General features: G+C 44.2%; 1 protein-coding gene across 4 annotated transcripts in view; it reads right to left on the bottom strand.

Moving 5' to 3' along the window:
* Window positions 1–2,450: 2,450 nt before the first annotated feature.
* P2RY4 (pyrimidinergic receptor P2Y4) overlaps window positions 2,451–18,218 on the bottom strand; it is a 36,241-nt gene continuing 20,473 nt past the window's right edge. Inside the window, exons 2-4 of one of the 4 annotated variants that reach the window (XM_061136506.1) lie at window positions 9,983–10,003; window positions 8,154–9,200; window positions 2,451–5,754 (exon numbers count right to left, since the gene is read on the bottom strand). In XM_061136506.1, coding sequence (XP_060992489.1) covers window positions 5,694–5,754; window positions 8,154–9,193 — 1,101 coding nt within the window. In that variant the 5' untranslated portion in view covers window positions 9,194–9,200; window positions 9,983–10,003 and the 3' untranslated portion in view covers window positions 2,451–5,693. The other 3 variants (XM_061136504.1, XM_061136503.1, XM_061136505.1) reach the window with 3 other exon arrangements.

The raw sequence follows: 18,218 nt of genomic DNA, 5'->3' as shown, positions 1-18,218 counted from the left end.
GCCTTGGACCAAATGGAAACAATAAAGCTTTTTGCAGCATAAAAAAAAAAAAAAAAAGTTGGCTTAAAACTCAACATTCAAAAAACTGAGATCATGACATCTGGTTCCATCACTTCATGGCAAATAGATGGGGAAACAATGGAAACAGTGACAGCCTTTATTTTCTTAGGCTCCAAAATCACTGGATTTAGTGACTGCAGCCATGAAATTAAAAGATGCTTGCTCTTTGGAAGAAAAGCTATGACCAACCTAGAGAGCATATTAAAGAGCAGAGGCATTACTTTGCCAACAAAGGTGGCATAGTCAAAGTTATGGTTTTTCCAGTAGTCATGTATGGATGTGAGAGTTGGACTATAAAGAAAGTTGAGCACTGAAGAATTGATGCTTTTGAACTGTGGTGTTGGAGAAGACTCTGGAGAGTCCCTTGGACAGCAAGGAGATCCAACCTGTCCATCCTCAAGAAAATCAGTCCTGAATATTCATTGGAAGGACTGATGCTGAAGCTGAAACTCCAATACTTTGGCCACCTGATGTGAAGAGCTGACTCATTTGAAAAGACCCTGATGCTGGGAAAGATAGAAGGCAGGAGGATAAGGGGATGACAGAGGATGAGATGGTTGGATGGCATCACTGACTCAATGAATATGAGTTTGAGCAAGCTCCAGGAGATGGTGAAGGACAGGGAAGCCTGGCGTGCTGCAATCCATGGGGTTGCAGAGTCGGACACAACTGAGAAACAAAAACAATAATGTACACTTTGACTCAATAAGGAATAATTCACCTTCTTCCCACTTTGGGACCAAATACATAAGCTCTGGAAATAAAAAATATACCAAGATATCCATCACTCTTTGGTTGTACTCAAGTATTTTTGCACTTCCTTTTGGTGACAAGTCATATCTCAGTTCACACTGGAAATATCAGTTCTGTAGATTATGGCAAGTAACCCATTGAATGAATTGTTCTGAAATCTTTGGAAAGAGGTAGAGGCACCTAGGAACTCAAAGGGAGGGGGCAGTATACATGCATGTAAACAGATCATGATTACAAAAGCTATTTGAGGTTGGTTTCTTTAGTTAATTTCATTGGCTAATATATTTTGTACGTATAGATCCAGGTTGATAGGGAATTACTTGTTTGTTATTACCTTTCTGAATATCTCATCCTCCCTGAATTCTCTTAGGCATTTGACACCATTGCTTACTTTCTTAATCTTTCTTTTTTCCTTTCATTCAAAGGATAACTTTTATAAATCCTTTTTGGGTGGAAACTCCCTTCTCCCTTGATACAATGCCACAGTCCCAATCTGTTTCATACCAATCCATCACTATAGTAGTCATCTCTCAGTGATCAGTTCTTAGCCTTCTGCTTCTCACACTCAGGGATTCATTCTTGTCATGAACTTAACTATCACTTCTAAGTATTAGCAAATCCATATCTAGAATTCTGGTTCTTTGTCCAGCTACACTAAGAATTTTTGAGAAGGGGTTTCCACCCATAGGAACTGTAAAATGATATTTTTTCATTCATTACTCCATTGATACTTCATAACAGCCTTGCCAAATAGATATTACTATCTCCAGTTTATCAGTGAGGAAACTAAAAGCTCAGAGAGATTAAGTAACATGTCCAAGATCATGCATCTAATGAGCAGTAAATCAAGAATTCAAAGATACCATCTGGTTATGTGACTAAAATTGTTTCCTCTACTACTCCTCATCACCTCATTCACCAAGACAGTGAGTTTCATCACATGAATGAGACAGAAGAGGGCCTAGGTGAAGCATTTAGCATAACCAGTTAGGGACTGTGGGATGCTATAGTAGAAAATGTGGGGAAAGCAAAAGCTCAGATACACAAACTTCTCCTTCTCTTCATATCCACAGTACTCTTACAGGTAGGCCAAGCAGTGAGTAGCCAATGTAGTAGGATGTGAGACATCCTGGAGAAGCCTCAGTTCAGTTCAGTTCAGTCTCTCAGTCGTGTCTGACTCTTTGCGACCCCATGGACTGCAGCACGCCAGGCCTCCCTGTCCATCACCAACTCCCAGAGTTTACTCAAACTCATGTCCATTGAGTCAGTGATGCCATCCAACCATCTCATCCTCTGTCATCCCCTTCTCCTCCCACCCTCAATCTTTCCCAGCCTCAGGGTCTTTTCAAATGAGTCAGCTGTTCACATCAGGTAGCCAAAGTATTGGAATTTCAGCTTGAACACAAGTCCTTCCAATGAATATTCAGGACTGATTTCCTTTAGGATGGACTGGTTGGATCTCCTTGCAGTTCAAGGGACTCTCAATAGTGTTCTCAAACACCACAGTTCAAAAGCTTCAGTTCTTCGGCACTCAGCTTTCTTTATAGAAAGAAATATTATTTGGCCCTGTTATTTACTTGGGGCCAAACTATGGTGGAGGTAATGAAGATAATGGCAACCTCCTCCAAAATGTCCCATGCACGCACTGCTACACTCAGTGCCCCCAACCCTGCAGCAGGCCACCACCAACTGACACCTCCACCAGAGACTCCTGGACACTCACGAGCAAGTCTGGGTCAGTCTCTTGTGGGGTCACTGCTCCTTTCTCCTGGGTCCTGGTGCACACAAGGTTCTATTTGTGCCCTCCAAGAGTCTGTTTCCCCAGTCCTGTGTAAGTTCTGGCAGCTCTATGGTGGGGTTAATGGTGACCTCTTCCAAGAGGGCTTATGCCATGCACAGGTCTGCTGTACCCAGAGCCCCTGCCCCTGTGGCAGCCACTGCTGACAAGCCTACGTTCCTTCAAAGTATCTTTCCAATGCCCTCCAACCTCCACTACTCCTGAAGTGCTCCTGGATCTTCAGACTCCTTGGTCTGTGGCCTCTTAACATGGAAATATTCCCAGAAGAAGAAACATTAAGCTAAATTACTACATGTAATCATTCTACAAATATTTATTAAGCACATGGGATAATAAAATAACAAACAATTATATTTTCTTAGCTCCCTAGATTCACAGAGTCTTGCCATAAACTGGAATACCTAAAGCTGAGATTACAATCTTCATTTTACAGATGATGAAACTGGCTCAGAGAGTCTGAGTGACTCACCCAAGTGACACACCTGATCCCCACTTTCATAACCAGGGCTCCAACTTAGTTCTTTGATCTTTAGTTCTATGCTCTTTCCTTTCTATCACAGGTAGGAACTCAAAACAAACACACATAAAGGGTTAAATAACAATTCAGGATAGCAGTATAAGCAATATCAAAAGACAATATAAGTGCCAAATGACTGACATAGGCAATAATTACTGTAGGAGTGACCAGGAAGGTCACTGTGCAAAAGAGTCAGCAGAGAAGTCCTCAGAGGAAGTGGGACTTAAGCTTGGTCTTGGGTGTACATGCTAAGTTACTTCAGTCATTTGCAACACTGACTCTTTGCAACACTATGAACCATAGCCAGCCAGGCTCCTCTGTCCATGGGATTCTCAAGGCAAGAATACTAGAGTGGGTTGCCATTTCCTTCTCCAATGATCTTCTTGACCCAGGGATCAAACCCATTTCTCTCAGGTCTCCTGCCCTGAAAGGCAGGTTCTTTACTACTAGTGCCACCTGGGGCCTTGGACACTGGGTAGGAAAGAGACTGGGAAAACAAAGGGAGGGCATTCAAGAGTGTGGGAAAGGAAGAATAAAAGTGGAGATGTAAGAAAGTGGAAGTCATATTTGGAAAAAAGAATGAGGAGATCAAAATAGCTGGAGAAGAGAGATTTGTACTGGGGAAGAATGGAAAATAAGACTGAAAAAGGCATTCTTGAATTTCTTCTTCTTCTTCTGTGTTTTTGTTTTGCATTTTGACAAAGCACAATCTTTATTCAGTGGCCAAAGAATGGAAAGATGGTAACTAAGTTCACAGATCACCTTCTCACACACCTGGCAAGAGGGATTTAATTTTTAAGAGTAAAAACAAAGAGAGGAGAAGTGAAGCTAATGATGAGGAGGTATATGCACTAGCACTCTTGAATTTCTGACAAAAGAATTTCAACTTGCCTTGTAGACAATGGGGAACCATGAAAGAATTTTGAGTGAGAGAGTGAAACTGTGAAAGCAGTTTTGGGGCCAATTAATCTGGCAATATGCACTGAATATATCATGCGAGGAGAGATTAGAGGTAAGGAAGACCAGTTGGGAGGCAGTGACAGTCAGGGAGAAAGTGACAAGAGCCAGTATTAGAATGGCAGTGTATGTGCTCAGTCATGTCACAAAGCTCAGACTCTTTGTGACCCCGTGGACTGTAGCCCACCAGGCTCCTCTGTCCATGGAACTTTCCAAACAAGAATACTGGAATGATGCCATTTCCTACTCCAGGCGATCTTCTCGACCCAGGGATCGAACAAGCATCTCTTGCGTCTCCTGCACTGGCAGGTAGATTCTTTATCACTGCACTCACTTGGGAAGCCCCAGAATGGTAGCACTGGAACCATAAAGTCACCTAAGCTTGAAAACATTCAGGCAACTCTGACTCTTTGCTCTCCCTATTTCATGAGATTCAGACATTTATTCCCTCATCATGTCAATTACAATTGGCCTTCTTTTATAGAATGGTAGCACTGGAACTATAAAGGAAACAGGGAGGGCAAAGAGTCAAAGTTACCTGAGTATTCTCAAGCCTAGGTGACTTGAGAAAAGAAGATGCCATAAACACAAATGAGCGAGACAAGTAGGGAAACTGGTTTAGGGAGTTTAGTTTTTGACAATTTGGGTTGGAAGTAACAATGGAAGATCCAAGTGAAATTGTCCACTGGGCAACTGAAGACATAAAGGTAGAGCTTGGGATAAAGGTCAGACCTGGAACTGAGTTGGCCTGGTGTAATGGAAGGAGCTCTGGGATTCTGGGGCCCTGGGGCCTAGTCTCTGCTCTGCCCCTAACTTACTAAGTCATAAGCAAGTCATATCTCAGGACCTGTTTCCTCCTTTGTAAAGTGAAGCAGTGCCCAGGCCCTAGAAGATTTCCAAGGTACTCTCAAGGACTATGAGTCAAATGAATTGTATTCACATGCATATATGCTCTCTCCAAGAGAAAAATCAAAGCTCAGATGAGGGGAGGGGATTAAATAATCCCCAAATGCTCTGACTATGACAGATTTTGGAACTCTGTTCACTTAGGGAATAAAAAAGAAAGAGCAGCAAGCAAAGAGAAGAAGTAATAAGAGTGAGAAAAGTAGGAAGAGAGAATGTTTTTTCTTTTTAACAGTTTTATTGAGATGTAGTTTATTTACTATAGAATTCACCATTTCTAAGTATACAATTCAACAGTTTTTACTATGTTCACAAGGTTGCAAATTACCAGAGAGAAATTTTAAAGCAAGGAGATAAAATAAGGAACTAAAGTTAAAAGCATTACAATAAATGGAATGGTTATATCAAATATGACAAAGGGTTAACATGTATGTCAAATAAAGAATACATTTATATAGAAAAGAATACCACTAAGATACCAATTCAAGAAGGATATGAACAGACAATTCACCCAAGAGAAAATACAAATAGTGAACATGTGGGAAAGTGTTCAATCCTATGAGTAATCCAAGAAATGAAATTAATAAGTTAAATGTTTAAGCCATCCAAAAAGATTTCTTATAAAGTCCAATGCCCGGGCTGCAAGGGAACTGGAACACTCACGTGTCATTTTGATGTTGAAAATTTGTGCTGTCCTTTGGGAAATCAAGCTCTATGAAACCACTCATGCTGTTTGATCTGGTAATCCCACCCCTGGGAACTTGTCCTAGGAAGAGAATTACAAAGAAGGAAAAAGCTATATGCATTAAATTATTCAAAGCACAGAAAAACTGGGAGTTCCTTAAATGACCAATAATAGAACAGTCAAATAAAATAGGATCTACTGATGGATAGAATTTTATGTCATCATTGAAATGATGAATATGAAAGACTGTAACACAAGGAGAGTATTTGCAATAAAAAAAATTTTTAAATATATGTACATTGATTGCATTTAAACCTATACATATATATATATATACACACACATATGTATTATATAAACTAGAGAAGCATGGAACGTGGAAAAATGAAAAGAATTGTCTAGGGTTGTGAAGTAGAGGTGAATATTTTCTTCCAAATTTTTATTTTATATTGTCATGCTGTTGCTGTTTAGTTGCTGAATCTTGTCTGACTCTTGCAACCTCATGGACTGTAGCCAGCCAGGCTCCTCTGGAAATCCATGGGATTTTCCAGGCAAGAATACTGGAGTGGGTTGCCATTTCCTCCTCCAGGGGATCTTCCTGATTCAGGGATCAGTGGAATTTTTTAATGCGGCTTTTATAAAAAAAAAAAAAAAAGCTTTAAAGTAGGTATGCAACAGGGTTAAGCAAAGCAGAAAAGTCAAAGGGGATGAAGGCAGAGAAAAGATCCTTAAAGGTTTTCCTTATGAGGCAATTTGTGTTCTAGGTATGGAAAAGTATAGGAAGGAAACCAGATCCAGAGAGTTAGGGGATGACTTTGTGGTGAGGAAATGGGATTCATGGTACTCTTATCAGAAATTTGACAGTGAAATGAATAAGATGAATAGAATTTTTTAAAGACAAAATGAAATCTGTTACAGAAGAGACTGAAAGTGATGAAGAAGGACAAACAAAGGAAAAGGAAAGTGGGCCTTGATATCTAGAGAGGAAGAGGGAGCCCTTAAAAGAATGCAAAAGGGGACTCAGGGACATTGGAGTATTTTTTTCCTGCAGACCAGCCCTAATCTTACTCTCCACAGAGACCCGACAGAAGCCAGGAGACAAGTAAGCGATCAGAGTCAGGTCAGCGAGGGCAGGGCAAAAGGAAAGGAAGGCTGGAGATTCAGGAGACCAAAGGGCTGGAAGGCGATTTACAGTGGATGCCTAGAAGTGTAAGCCTACCCTTCTCATAGAAGCCTGACCAGAAATTCTTCCCATGGCTTGAGGGTTAGCTCCCCAAGTTTCACATCCCACCTCCACTCCTAGCAGCCTGTAAGCACAAAGATGGTGCTAGAGAGGAGTGACTGGATGGCAAACTCTGAGGGAAGCTGTCCTAGCCCCTGTGCCTTGCCCTGTCCTCAAAGTCCTAAAGACTGATCTGAAAGAGCTGGTGGACAGATTTATCATTTATCTAGGACAGGAGCCAGAGAAAGGGGAGTGACCAGTGAAGAGCCAGCTGTGGGCCTCAGTCCCTGTCACCACCCCGATCTCTGCACAAACCTGCTCCACCCTTTGGTGCTGGAATTTATGCCATAGACACGAGAACTCCTCCCTCCTATTCTGAGCCATCCACTCTGCCTTTCATTAAGTATAGGAGAGCTGTCAAATATGTTCTCAGCAAACATCATAAAGAAGGGCCAATCCCATTCCTGTTCCAAAGGCCATTATCAGCTTGGGTTCTGCCCCTGAAGCTTCTCAAGGTCCCCACCCGATGAGAAGACTTCCCACCCCATGAGAGGGCTCCCTCTCTATGTCGTGGCTACATACCACTCAACAGAGCCATGTCTCCAGCTGCATGTGGGGACCCTGGAAAGCAGGCTGTCTGGACTGTGCCCTAGTTCAGCGCCTGGGTAAGCAGGACTATCCTGTCTTCCAGGGGAAACCAGGGAGTGGGTGTGGGCACTATATATGTCATATCCCAGGCACCTGTGATATGCTGAGGCCCCCATTTCTTGATTCTGGCTATCACCGCCAAATAAGTCAGCCCAATCCTGAGATCACCCCAGCTTCTCCACCCCTCCAGTTAAATGCTCTGGTCTGGCTGAAGGAATGCATGCTGTACAAGGAAACAGGGGGAGAGGCCACAAGTCATGTAGGACTAAGAAACAGGACCAGTGGCCTCAGGAAGGGGACAGAAACAAAGAGAAAGGAGTTGAGGAAAAAGAGTGGCTTCTAGTGTTTTGGGCTAAAAAGGAGAGGGCAACTGAAGGGTTTAGGAATGATAGGTTCACATGTGATTTCTCTGGCTCCTCCTAAACCTTAAGATGAGGGCTTCTTTCCAGAGCCCAGAGAAGAGGAGAAAGCAGCCAGATCCGGTGTCACTATTAGATTCCCCCTCTTCTGCCCTGCACTCACCCCCTTTCTCTCACTTCCCAGCTTCCAATGTTACAAACTATCTGCCCAAGGGGTGGGGCAGCCGCTGTCCTGGGAGGCAGCTATCCACCTGCAGCTGCTGTCTTTAGGCAGGGACACCAGCACCAGAGAGGAGGCAGTCCTGGAGGGCTGGGGCCTCCTACCCCTGCAGAGTCGCTGGAGCTGACGTCGGTACTTTTCCCCAGTGAGCAGATAGAGCACAGGATCCAGGCAGCTATTGGCACTGGCCAGAGGCCGAGTCACTTTGTAGACCAAGTTGACAATGTTCAGTACCCTGCAGTCAGCTTCCAACAGCCTTGCCAAGTAATAAATTGTGCGGGTGATGTGGAAAGGCACAAAGCAGATAGCAAAGACAGTCAGCACCACAGCAATGGTACGCAGAGAGCGCAGACGGGAAGATGACTGGGTGGCCCCTGGCAAGGGCCGATACAGGCGCTGGGCCATGCGTCCATAGCAGACAAGAGTGACCAGGCAGGGCACACCAAAGAGAAGCCCCATGACTGCCGAACTGAAGTGCACATAATGGTCAAATTCCTCAGGCCGAGTGGTGTCGTGGCACAAGATGGTGTCCCCCTTGGGACTCGTGGTGACGAAGAACAGGTTGGGCACGAGACAGCCAGCTACGACCAACCAAACTGCCAGGCAGAGAAGGCCAGCAAGGCGTGGGCGGCCCCAGCGCAGCGCCCGCAGTGGGTGGCAGATGCCCAGGTAGCGGTGCACACTAATGCAGGTGAGGAAAAGAACACTGCAGTAGAGGTTCCAATAGAAGAGAAAACGGATGAACTTGCAGAGCCCAGTGCCAAAGGGCCAGTGGTTGCGGGCTGCATAATAGTAGACAAGAGTGGGCAGTGATAGGACATACAAAGTATCTGACAGGGCTAAGTGGAACATGTAGGTGGCTGTTGCATCCCACGGTCGGAGGCGAAAGAGGAAGAGCCAGATGGTCAGGGCGTTGAGGCCTAGGCCCAGCAGGAAGACAACTGCATAGGTCATAGGCAGCAGGAAGAACTTGAACTCCTCGTTAAACTGGCAGTCCAGTTCCATCTCACTGTTGTCAGGATCTGAGTGGGCGCCTAAGGTTGTGAACAGCAAGGACTCTGTACTGGCCATGGTCCCCCTAGAGACAGAAAGGGCAGAAGTGAGGGTAGCTGGATTTCCCTGGCCCCCTAGCCCTAACCTGGGGAAAGAAAGCAGAGAATGGGGAGGGCAATGGTTGAGGCACAAGTAGGGGTTGAGAGGATGCATCTGGAGGTAACCTAGGCCAGCCTGGCTTCTTCCAGAGATCCCTTGGTCCAGCCCAGGGAGTAGTAGGTAGCAGGCAGCACTGGGGCTCAGGAGGGCAGTCAGTAGATTTGGATTGTTCTTCTGCAGCTAACTCTGTCCTTCAGAGCTTAGCTAGTTGAAGGGAGTTGGGGCCTACCAGGACCAGTGTGGGAAGATACCCAGACCCAAATTTTCTCCCGGCTCATCAGAAGAGCAACATCCTGTGAAGAGGGCATCTCTCCGCACAGTGACTTCTCGCCCCTGGTCCCAGTGTCTCTGTACTACAGTGATCTCTGACGTCTTCCCCCAGCCTGGGCCAGCCCAAAACCCATTGCCACCCTTACAGAAGAAACTTGACATGTCTCCTACCTGGTCCCCTTGAGGTTGAGCCCAGCTGACTCTGTCACCCTTCCCCTTGGCAGCCAGAGGGCATAACCAAGGAGGCGGGATTGGGGGTGGGGCTTGTACCTCCTTGCGTCCTGGGAAATCATTAGCGATAGCAAGGCCCATCAAGATTGGGAAACTGCGGCCCAGCGAGATTACTATTTAACAGCTTCTAAATGACAGTAGGAGAAAGTACACAAGGAAACATCTAAGTTGACACAGGAAGAGCCAGGTGACTGGAGATAACCAAACCTGAAGGACGATCATAGAAATCTGTATAAGCAGAAAAATGGGAAATGAATGTTAACATGGGTAACACATTGAAAAGTTTTAGAAAATCTAAACTACTGATATAAATCTTAACTACATGTGCATCTAATGATAAGAAATGTATATATAGCACTAACTACATGCAAGGCACTGTTCGAAATGCTTTATACTTATTAAGGGCTTTACAAGCTCTCTGAAGTAGGTATCATGATTATCCCTACTTTACTGATGAGAAAACTAAGGCACAAAGAGTTGAAGTATTTAATTAGTCAAGATTTGAACCCAGGCAGGCTCGCTTTTGAACCAGGTTCTAACATCCATGGACTTAATTGCTGCCGGGGTCCAGCCTCGGCAGGATCCAGGGGATACCCTCAGGATGAACGGCGTGAGAGAGAGAGAGAGAGAGAGAGAGAGAGAGAGAGAGAGAGAGAGAGAGAGAGAGACACATGAGACCAGCCTTGATAGGGCCAAGTCTGTGTTTTACTTTTAGACAACCGGTTTTATACCCTTTCACAGAACGTTTTCAAGGTACAAGATGCTTACTCATGGTTACAAAGGATTAGCATTACATCATTTTGATTTTTAGGAAAAGCAGGATTTTTTTGCTTTCTAATTCTATAATAATTCTTAGCACATGATCTTCTGGCCTTGGGGCTATTAACATTTTATGCAGGTCAGGTGATTGTAAACCTATTTTCTGTTTCTATGGTGACCTTAACTGAAAGGTAACAGTGTCATAGGGAAATAGTACAGAGTAGAATTATATTCTTGTTAATACAAAAATTAATCTTTCTGCAAAAGTTGTCAGTTGCGTTTATCTAAGAAGTTTACCCCATACTGACTCTGCGACTTTGGTGAGGCAGCTTCTGCCTAGCACTCCTGACTGACAATTAACAACCATCTCATTGTTACCACACTAGGGCTAAGTTCTTATTTCTCTAGATCTTTAACTATATTAACAATGGTTTCTATAACACAACCTTAGCACATTAAAGGCAAAAATACAGCAAGCAAAAACACAGCAAGCTAATCACAACCCAATAACCACCTATAGAATAATTTTTCTTATGTTTTCTAATAGGACTCCTTTACCCCTTAAAAGGTCTCTATATCTATTAGGGCTTTTATATAATCAGGTTCTTTATGCTATTTTATGATTAGAATATTATAAGCAATCATGCATATTAGTACCAAGGGCATAAATGCATTTGGCTAACAAACTACCAGCAAAGGAGTTTAAATGAAAACACTCCTTTCACCCTGAATAATCTCATAAAATACCACCACCTGGGAAACTTATTGATTAAAGTTCTAAATTGATTCTTATTTGGGAAGAGATCGGGGAAGGCCTTCCTGCCTGTGTCAGAGAAATTAGGGAGTAGTCCATTGAGGCAAGCATCAGAAAGACAGATATCATCTTTAAGGTGAGCGCCGGGGGCAGCTTTTCAAAATCCCTGAAAACCTGATCCGCCTTGCCTGTCAGGTTTTCTCCCTTATGGCCTTGTTAGGGTTAGGGTCTCGTGTGTTGGCTCCCGGCAAATTGCTATCTCAGTGGCCTCTCTAAGCCACTGGCCATAATCTAGGAAAGGATAAGCAAATACTTTCTGAGAGCCTACTATGTGCTTGGTCCAGCTCTAGGCACTGGTAGTTCACCAATACTAAACAAAACAAAAACTCCTACTCTAATGAAGCTTACATACTGGTGGGAAGGAAAAGATAATAAAATTAACAAGTAAAATATACAGATCATGATCATTGCTATGGAAAAAAGTATAGGAGAAAAAGAAAATAGAGAGTGTTTCTGTTTTAAATATTAGGGTGACTTTTAAACAAAGACCTGGTGGCTCAGACAGTAAAGCGTCTGTCTGCAATGCTGGAGACCCGGTTCGATCCCTGGGTCGGGAAGATCCCCTGGAGAAGGAAATGGCACCCCACTCCAGTACTCTTGCCTGGGAAATCCCATGGACAGAGGAGCCTGGTAGGCTACAGTCCATGGGGTCACAAAGAGTCGGACATGACTGAGTGACTTTAGTTACTTAAACAAAGACCAGATGATTATGAGGAAGAGGAAACACAGAGATGAGGTCAGAGTGTTCAGCACGAACCAAATCATGAAGGTCCTTGGAAGACATTGTGAGGACACCTTGGCTTCTTCTTTCAGTGATTGAAAAGCCATTGAGGGTTTGGAAGAGACAAATGTCAGGATCTGATTCACATTTTAGAAGGCTCCCTGGCCAGCTCTATGTTGAGAACAGACTACAGGATGGTGTACACAGGAGGAAGACCAGATCAGAGGCTACTGCCAATAAAGATGATGGTGGCTTGGACCACAGTGGTGAAGGTTGTAAGAAGTGGCAGATTCTGGCCAGATTTTGAAAGTAAAGATAACAATAGTTATTGATAAGGGATATAAGAGAAAGAGAGGAGTCAAGAATAACTCTCAGATTTCTGGCCTGAGCAACTGGACTTGACAAAGATGAGGAAGGCTCTGGGAAAAGTAGATCTGGGGAAAGATGAGGTTTTTTCACCTGCCAATTTCAAGAGTCCTATTGAGCTGGAAAAGACTGATGCTGGGAAAGATTAAAGGCAGGAGGAGAAGGGGACAACAGAGGATGAGTTGGTTGGATAGCATCACTGCCTCAGTGTACATGGCTTTAAGCAAGCTCTGGGAGATGGTGATGGACAGGGAAGCCTGGCATGCTGAAGTCCACGGGGTCGCAAAAAGTCAGACACCGGGTGACTGAACAATTACACACGTAAGAGGAGGTGGTGAGGACACGGTTCACTCTTCCCCAAGGATGCTAACCAACATGCTTCCCTTATAGTCTCTACCTCTTCCTACATGCCACCTCTCATCTCTCTGTCACCCCAGAAGACCCTTGTCTGAATACAGCCAAGAAAGAACAGATGCCAAACCTAGATGCTTAAGAGGCTAGTACTAGGGAATGCAGAATTGTCAGGAGCTCTGGGCCTGAGGTTCCTGGGACTAACTAAGGCTGAGTGATTATGAAGGTCTTAGGCTCAGGAAGCAAGCTCTGGGCCTGGAGGACTCTGAGGGTGAGGTGGGTAGCGCTCTTGGGAAGGGAGAGATGACTGCAGCAGACCACTCTGAAGGGAGCTGCGAAGCAATGGAGACTCTGAACCTGATCTTCAGGTTCTAAGAATATTACCCAGCTGGATCCTGGGAGGAGGAGGCAGAGCTGCAGGGGAGGCTCTAGAAGCTAGAATCTAGATTTCCTGGAGGGTCCAGAAATCTCTTTGGGGGGAAAAGCCTGAATATCCTTGCCCAGTGGTGGGGAGTGTGAGAGGGTGTGGATAAAAGGTAGGCGAGGCATAAGAGATCATAGCCTGAGTCCTGGATAGCTGAACACTGTGATATTGCACAAAAGGCCCAGGTGTTTGGAGCCAGACACACCTGAATTCAAATCCTTGTTCTTCCACATATTAATTGTGTCACCCCAGATCCCTCTTCATAACTGAGTTTTCTCATCAGTGAAGTGGGGTCAATAATACCAACCTTTCAGGGTTTTCTGAACTGGTTAATAGATGTAAAAACACTTTGCAAACTATGTGTGCTGCTATGTTTAGTCATGTCTGACTCTTTGAGACCCCATGGACTAAAGCCCACCAGGTTCCTCTGTCCAAGGAATTTTCCAGGCACAAATACTGGAGTGAATTGCCATGCATTCCTCCAGGGGATCTTCTGGATCCAGAGATCCAACCTGCATCTCTTACGTCTTTTGCATTGGCAGGTGGATTCTTTACTACTGTGCCACCTGGGAAGCCCCTTGTAAACCTTAAAATGCTGCTAATCTATGAAGTACTTTGTATTATATACTCTGCTCCCAGGGATGGAGCTGGCTTCTTCAGAGGAGGACAAATGTGATCTGAGGCTTGGCATATACTCAAGAGGACACTCCAGTGTCCACAAAACTAGAGAAGCCCCGGCAGGAGCCAGTTTTTCTCCTACTGCTTCAAGCTGATTTAGTTTTGCCAAGTTTCTGCCAGTCCCTGGACATAGCTGCAGCTGCCGCCACTGCCACCACTACCACCCAGTGGCTACTTCAGGAAAACACCTCTCCCAACATTCCCCAACCGGAAGCTAGCTTCCGCTGATGTCACCTAGGCCAAAAGGAATGCCTACTTTATGAAAGGCTGCAGACCAGACTGGCTCTCTCTTGTGAAACTCTTCCTCACTTTCATTTCTGTGACTTTACATTACTCTGATTCTCCTATTCCTCTGGATATTCCTTCTGTCTCCTTCCTTGGCTCCTTTCTGTCCTCCTTCCTCCAAATGTGACCCTTCCCCAAGGCTTATTCCCAGAATCTCTTCTCTCTTTCCATTCTTCCATTGTTTATTCCTCTCTCCTTCTCTCCATCTCTCTCTCTCTCCATCCACTGTCATGATTTAACTTACAAGTTATGAATAATTATAATGACCAATGAACTGTGGTGTTGGAGAAGACTCTTGAGAGTCCCTTGGATTGAAAGGAGATCCAACCAGTCCATCCTAAAGGTAATCAGTCCTGAATATTCATTGGAAGGACTGATACTGAAGCTGAATCTCCAATAATTTGGCCACCTGATGTGAAGAACTGACTCATTGGAAAAGACCCTGATGCTGGGAAAGATTGAAAGTGGGAGGAGAAGGGGACAAGAGAGGATGAGATAATTCGATGGCATCACCGACTCAATGGACATGGGTTTGAGTAAATTCCAGGAGTTGGTGATGGACAAGGAGGCCTGGCGTGCTGAAGTCCATGGGGTCACAAAGAGTCAGACACGACTGAGTGACTGAACTGAATCGAACTGAACTGAGGTTCCAGCATACAGATCTGTCTCCAACCAAATTTCTCTCTCACATTCTTATCACATTTGATTTCTACTGAGATTATGGCACATACCACAGACTGCCTGGAATTATACTCATTTGTGTTTTTATCTATCTCCTCCAGATCTTCCCACGCCCAAATCATACCCAGAGTTCCCTAAGAACAAGCATTTGGTTTTACTTCTGTCTTTCTCAAAGCCTTCCAAGTAAAGTTATGATGATATATGTTCCAGGATTTTTTCCCCCAAATTACACACCTTGTTGTCCAAAAAAATGCCTTTCATTTCAATATTAAGAAAGTAGATAAATCTTATACAAGAGCCTATGAGCTATGTTGTTTCAGTCAAGTCCGACTCTTTGAGACCCCATGGACTGTAGCCCACCAGGATCCTCTGTCCATGGGGTTCTCCAAGCAAGAATACTGGAGTGGGATGCCATGCCCTTCTGCAGGGGATCTTTCCGACCCAGGGATTGAACTGCCATTCCTTACATTTCCTGCATTAGGCAGGTGGGTTCTTTACCACTAGCGCCACCTGGTGTTGAATAAATATTTGTTGCATGAATGAATAGTCTTTGTTACAGTTAGTTGAACTGAATGATTCTCACATCTATAATCTAAGCCCTGTATTTATTGTTTGCTGTAACATGTATCCACTTGGGTATCTCATTGATATCTAGAATTTAGTGTGCCAGGCAAAGTTCATTATCTTCTTTCCCATGACAGAAAGGAGCAACATGGATACTGTTGCTGCTGAGATCCTTTGGTGCCCCTTCTCTTCCAGTCTTCCCCCTCTTGGCCCCTCATATCTAATATTCATAAATGTCTTGATGACAGTTTCTCTGCAATGTTAACTGTTTCCCTGGGGCCTAAAGAAGGATAAGGGAGAAAGGCATGGTTTCTAATCTCTTTCTCTGAGTTGGGGGTGGGGGGAGTGGGGAGGAAGGAAGGAAGGAAGAACAGGAGAGAAAAGTGAAATAGTAGGGGAAATGCAGGCTTTGGAGTCATACAGACTTAGAGTTTACCTATGGCTTCATCACCTACTAGCTATCGGACTGTGGATAAGTATTCCTAAATTTCTATTTCCTCGTGTATAAAATGAGGATACTAGTAGCGACCTTGTTGTGAGGAGAAAATGAGGCAATGTGTCAACTCTCAGTGTCTGGCAGTTATCAGCCTCTTCATCATTAGGAATTAAAGTGCATGTGAATTTGGAGGGTTTGGAGATTGAGAAGTTCACCCCAATTGCCTAGGTTTTCTTTGTGAGGTGAAAAAGTGAGGTCTCCTGCTGAGAGTAAGGTGCAGTGTGGAGTGGAAAAAGACAGTCCCCACAGGCTTGATGGAAAGGAGCAGTAATCTGAAATCCCGAACAATCCAAATTTATTAGTAAAATCATGGGAGACTGGCTGGTTCCATATAATTGTATTCAGGTTAGTGTTGTACCAGGGGTCTTTTCTAAAGCCTTCCCTTTTAGTGTTTCTAAATGTCTGCTCTTTATCTCCAGCAAGGCTGTTAACAACTTTAGACCAGAGGCCAGAACCTCTGTGTCCAGTACCTAGGACAGCAGGGGAAGTCTGTTTCTACTATTTGATTAGTCTGCCTCCTCTCCATCCTCCCACACTGAGACAGTGCCATTGTCCACATGCCACTTAAGTCTGCTGGTATGCTGTCAGCTGCAATAACAGAATACTCCAACTCAGCTGAGTTTAAAATAAGGAAATATATAATCTAAGTCAAGGAGCAGGGAGCTTTTGAGTTGGCTAATTCAACAGTTTAACATTGTCATTAAAAAATTCTTTATAGGAAGAGAGACTCTTTCCATCTTTCTGATCTGCACCCCTCAGCCTGTTGTTCAGCAACCCTCATGGTCACAAGGTGGCTGTTTTATTTCTGGCATTGCATCCAAAAGTGGAAATACCACTGACGATAGGGCTCTCTTCCTGTGTGTTTATTTTTATTATTCAGGAAACCTTTCCCAGAATCGCCCTACCATGCTTCCCCTCATAGCTCAGTGGCCTGAGTTTCATTATCCTATAACTAAACCAACAACTGGCAAGGAGGATGAAATGATCATGACTGGCCAAGAGGAGAAGTGAGCCATGTAGAGGAAGGTGGGGTACCTGAAAAATGAGGATTATGTCCACAAGAAGGAAGGGCAAGGACTTCCCTGTGGTCTAGTGGATAAGACTCCAGGCTCTCGATGCAGGGGACCCAGGTTTGACCCCTGGGTAGGGAATTAGATCCCACATGCTGCAACTAAGACCCAATGCAGCCAAATAAGAAAATAAATAAAGATAGATAGATACAGATATATAAAAAGAATCCACCTGCCAGGGTAGAGGACACGGATTTAGTCTCTGGTTGGAGAAGATTCCACATGCTATGGGCAACTAAAGCCCATGTGCCAAAACTACTGAGTCCGCATGCTTTAACTACTGAAGCCCATGAGAATCTTGTGCACTGCAAGAAGAGTAGCCCCAGCTCTCTATGCAACTAGAGAAAGCCCAAGGGAAGCAATGAAGACCCAGCTCAACCAAAAATAAATGAATTATAAAAACAAAAAGAAGGAAGTGAGAGATGCCTGTTAAGTTGATAAACAACCCTGTCTGCTACGATGCCTTATGGAATAAGCCAACCATTTCTCACTCAGAGATCTGATCATCACTTCCTAACTGGAAGGGTGGGTTTGGAAATATCATTGGGGTGTGCAGAGTGAGGGTGCATAAAGACCTGAAAATAGCTCTCCCCTTAATCTATCACAGGGGCCAGATACTTCACCATTAGAGATGCATTCCTTTGCCTTCTTACTCTTGCCTCCTCATAAAATGAAAATGTATGTGCTAAGTCGCTTCAGTCCTGTCCAACTCTGTGTGACCCTATAGATTATAGCCTGCCAGGCTCCTCTGTCCATTGGGTTCTCCAGGCAAGAATACTGGAGTGGGTTGCCATGCCCTCCTCCAGTGGATCTTCCCAACCCAGGGATTGAACCCATGTCTCTTACATCTCCTGCATTGGCACTTTACCACTAGCACCACCTGGGAAGCCCTAAAATGAAAATACTCCTGATCGAAATGAAACCAGAGTGATGGTTCTCTTTGGGAGACTACTAACTGGAAAAGGACACAAGGGAATTTCCTGGGGAGCTAGAAATGTTCTATATCTTGATCTGGGTAGTAGTTACATAGCTGTAGTAATTTCCTATTACTGCTGCAAAAAAGTTACCACAGATTTGATGGCTTAAAATACCATTTATTCTTTTACAGTTCTGGAGCTCAGAAGTCCAAAATCAGGTTCCCTGGGCCAAAACCAAAGTATCAGCAGGGCTATGCCTGAACTGTGACAGCCACCTTGCAACCATGAGGGACTATGGGAGAGAATCCGTGTCCTTG

The sequence above is a fragment of the Dama dama genome, chromosome X (assembly GCF_033118175.1).
Source record: "Dama dama isolate Ldn47 chromosome X, ASM3311817v1, whole genome shotgun sequence".
In the NCBI taxonomy this organism is placed as follows: Eukaryota; Metazoa; Chordata; class Mammalia; order Artiodactyla; family Cervidae; genus Dama; species Dama dama.
Note: the sequence above shows the minus strand (reverse complement) of the source record. Positions and strands in the feature narration are given on the sequence as shown.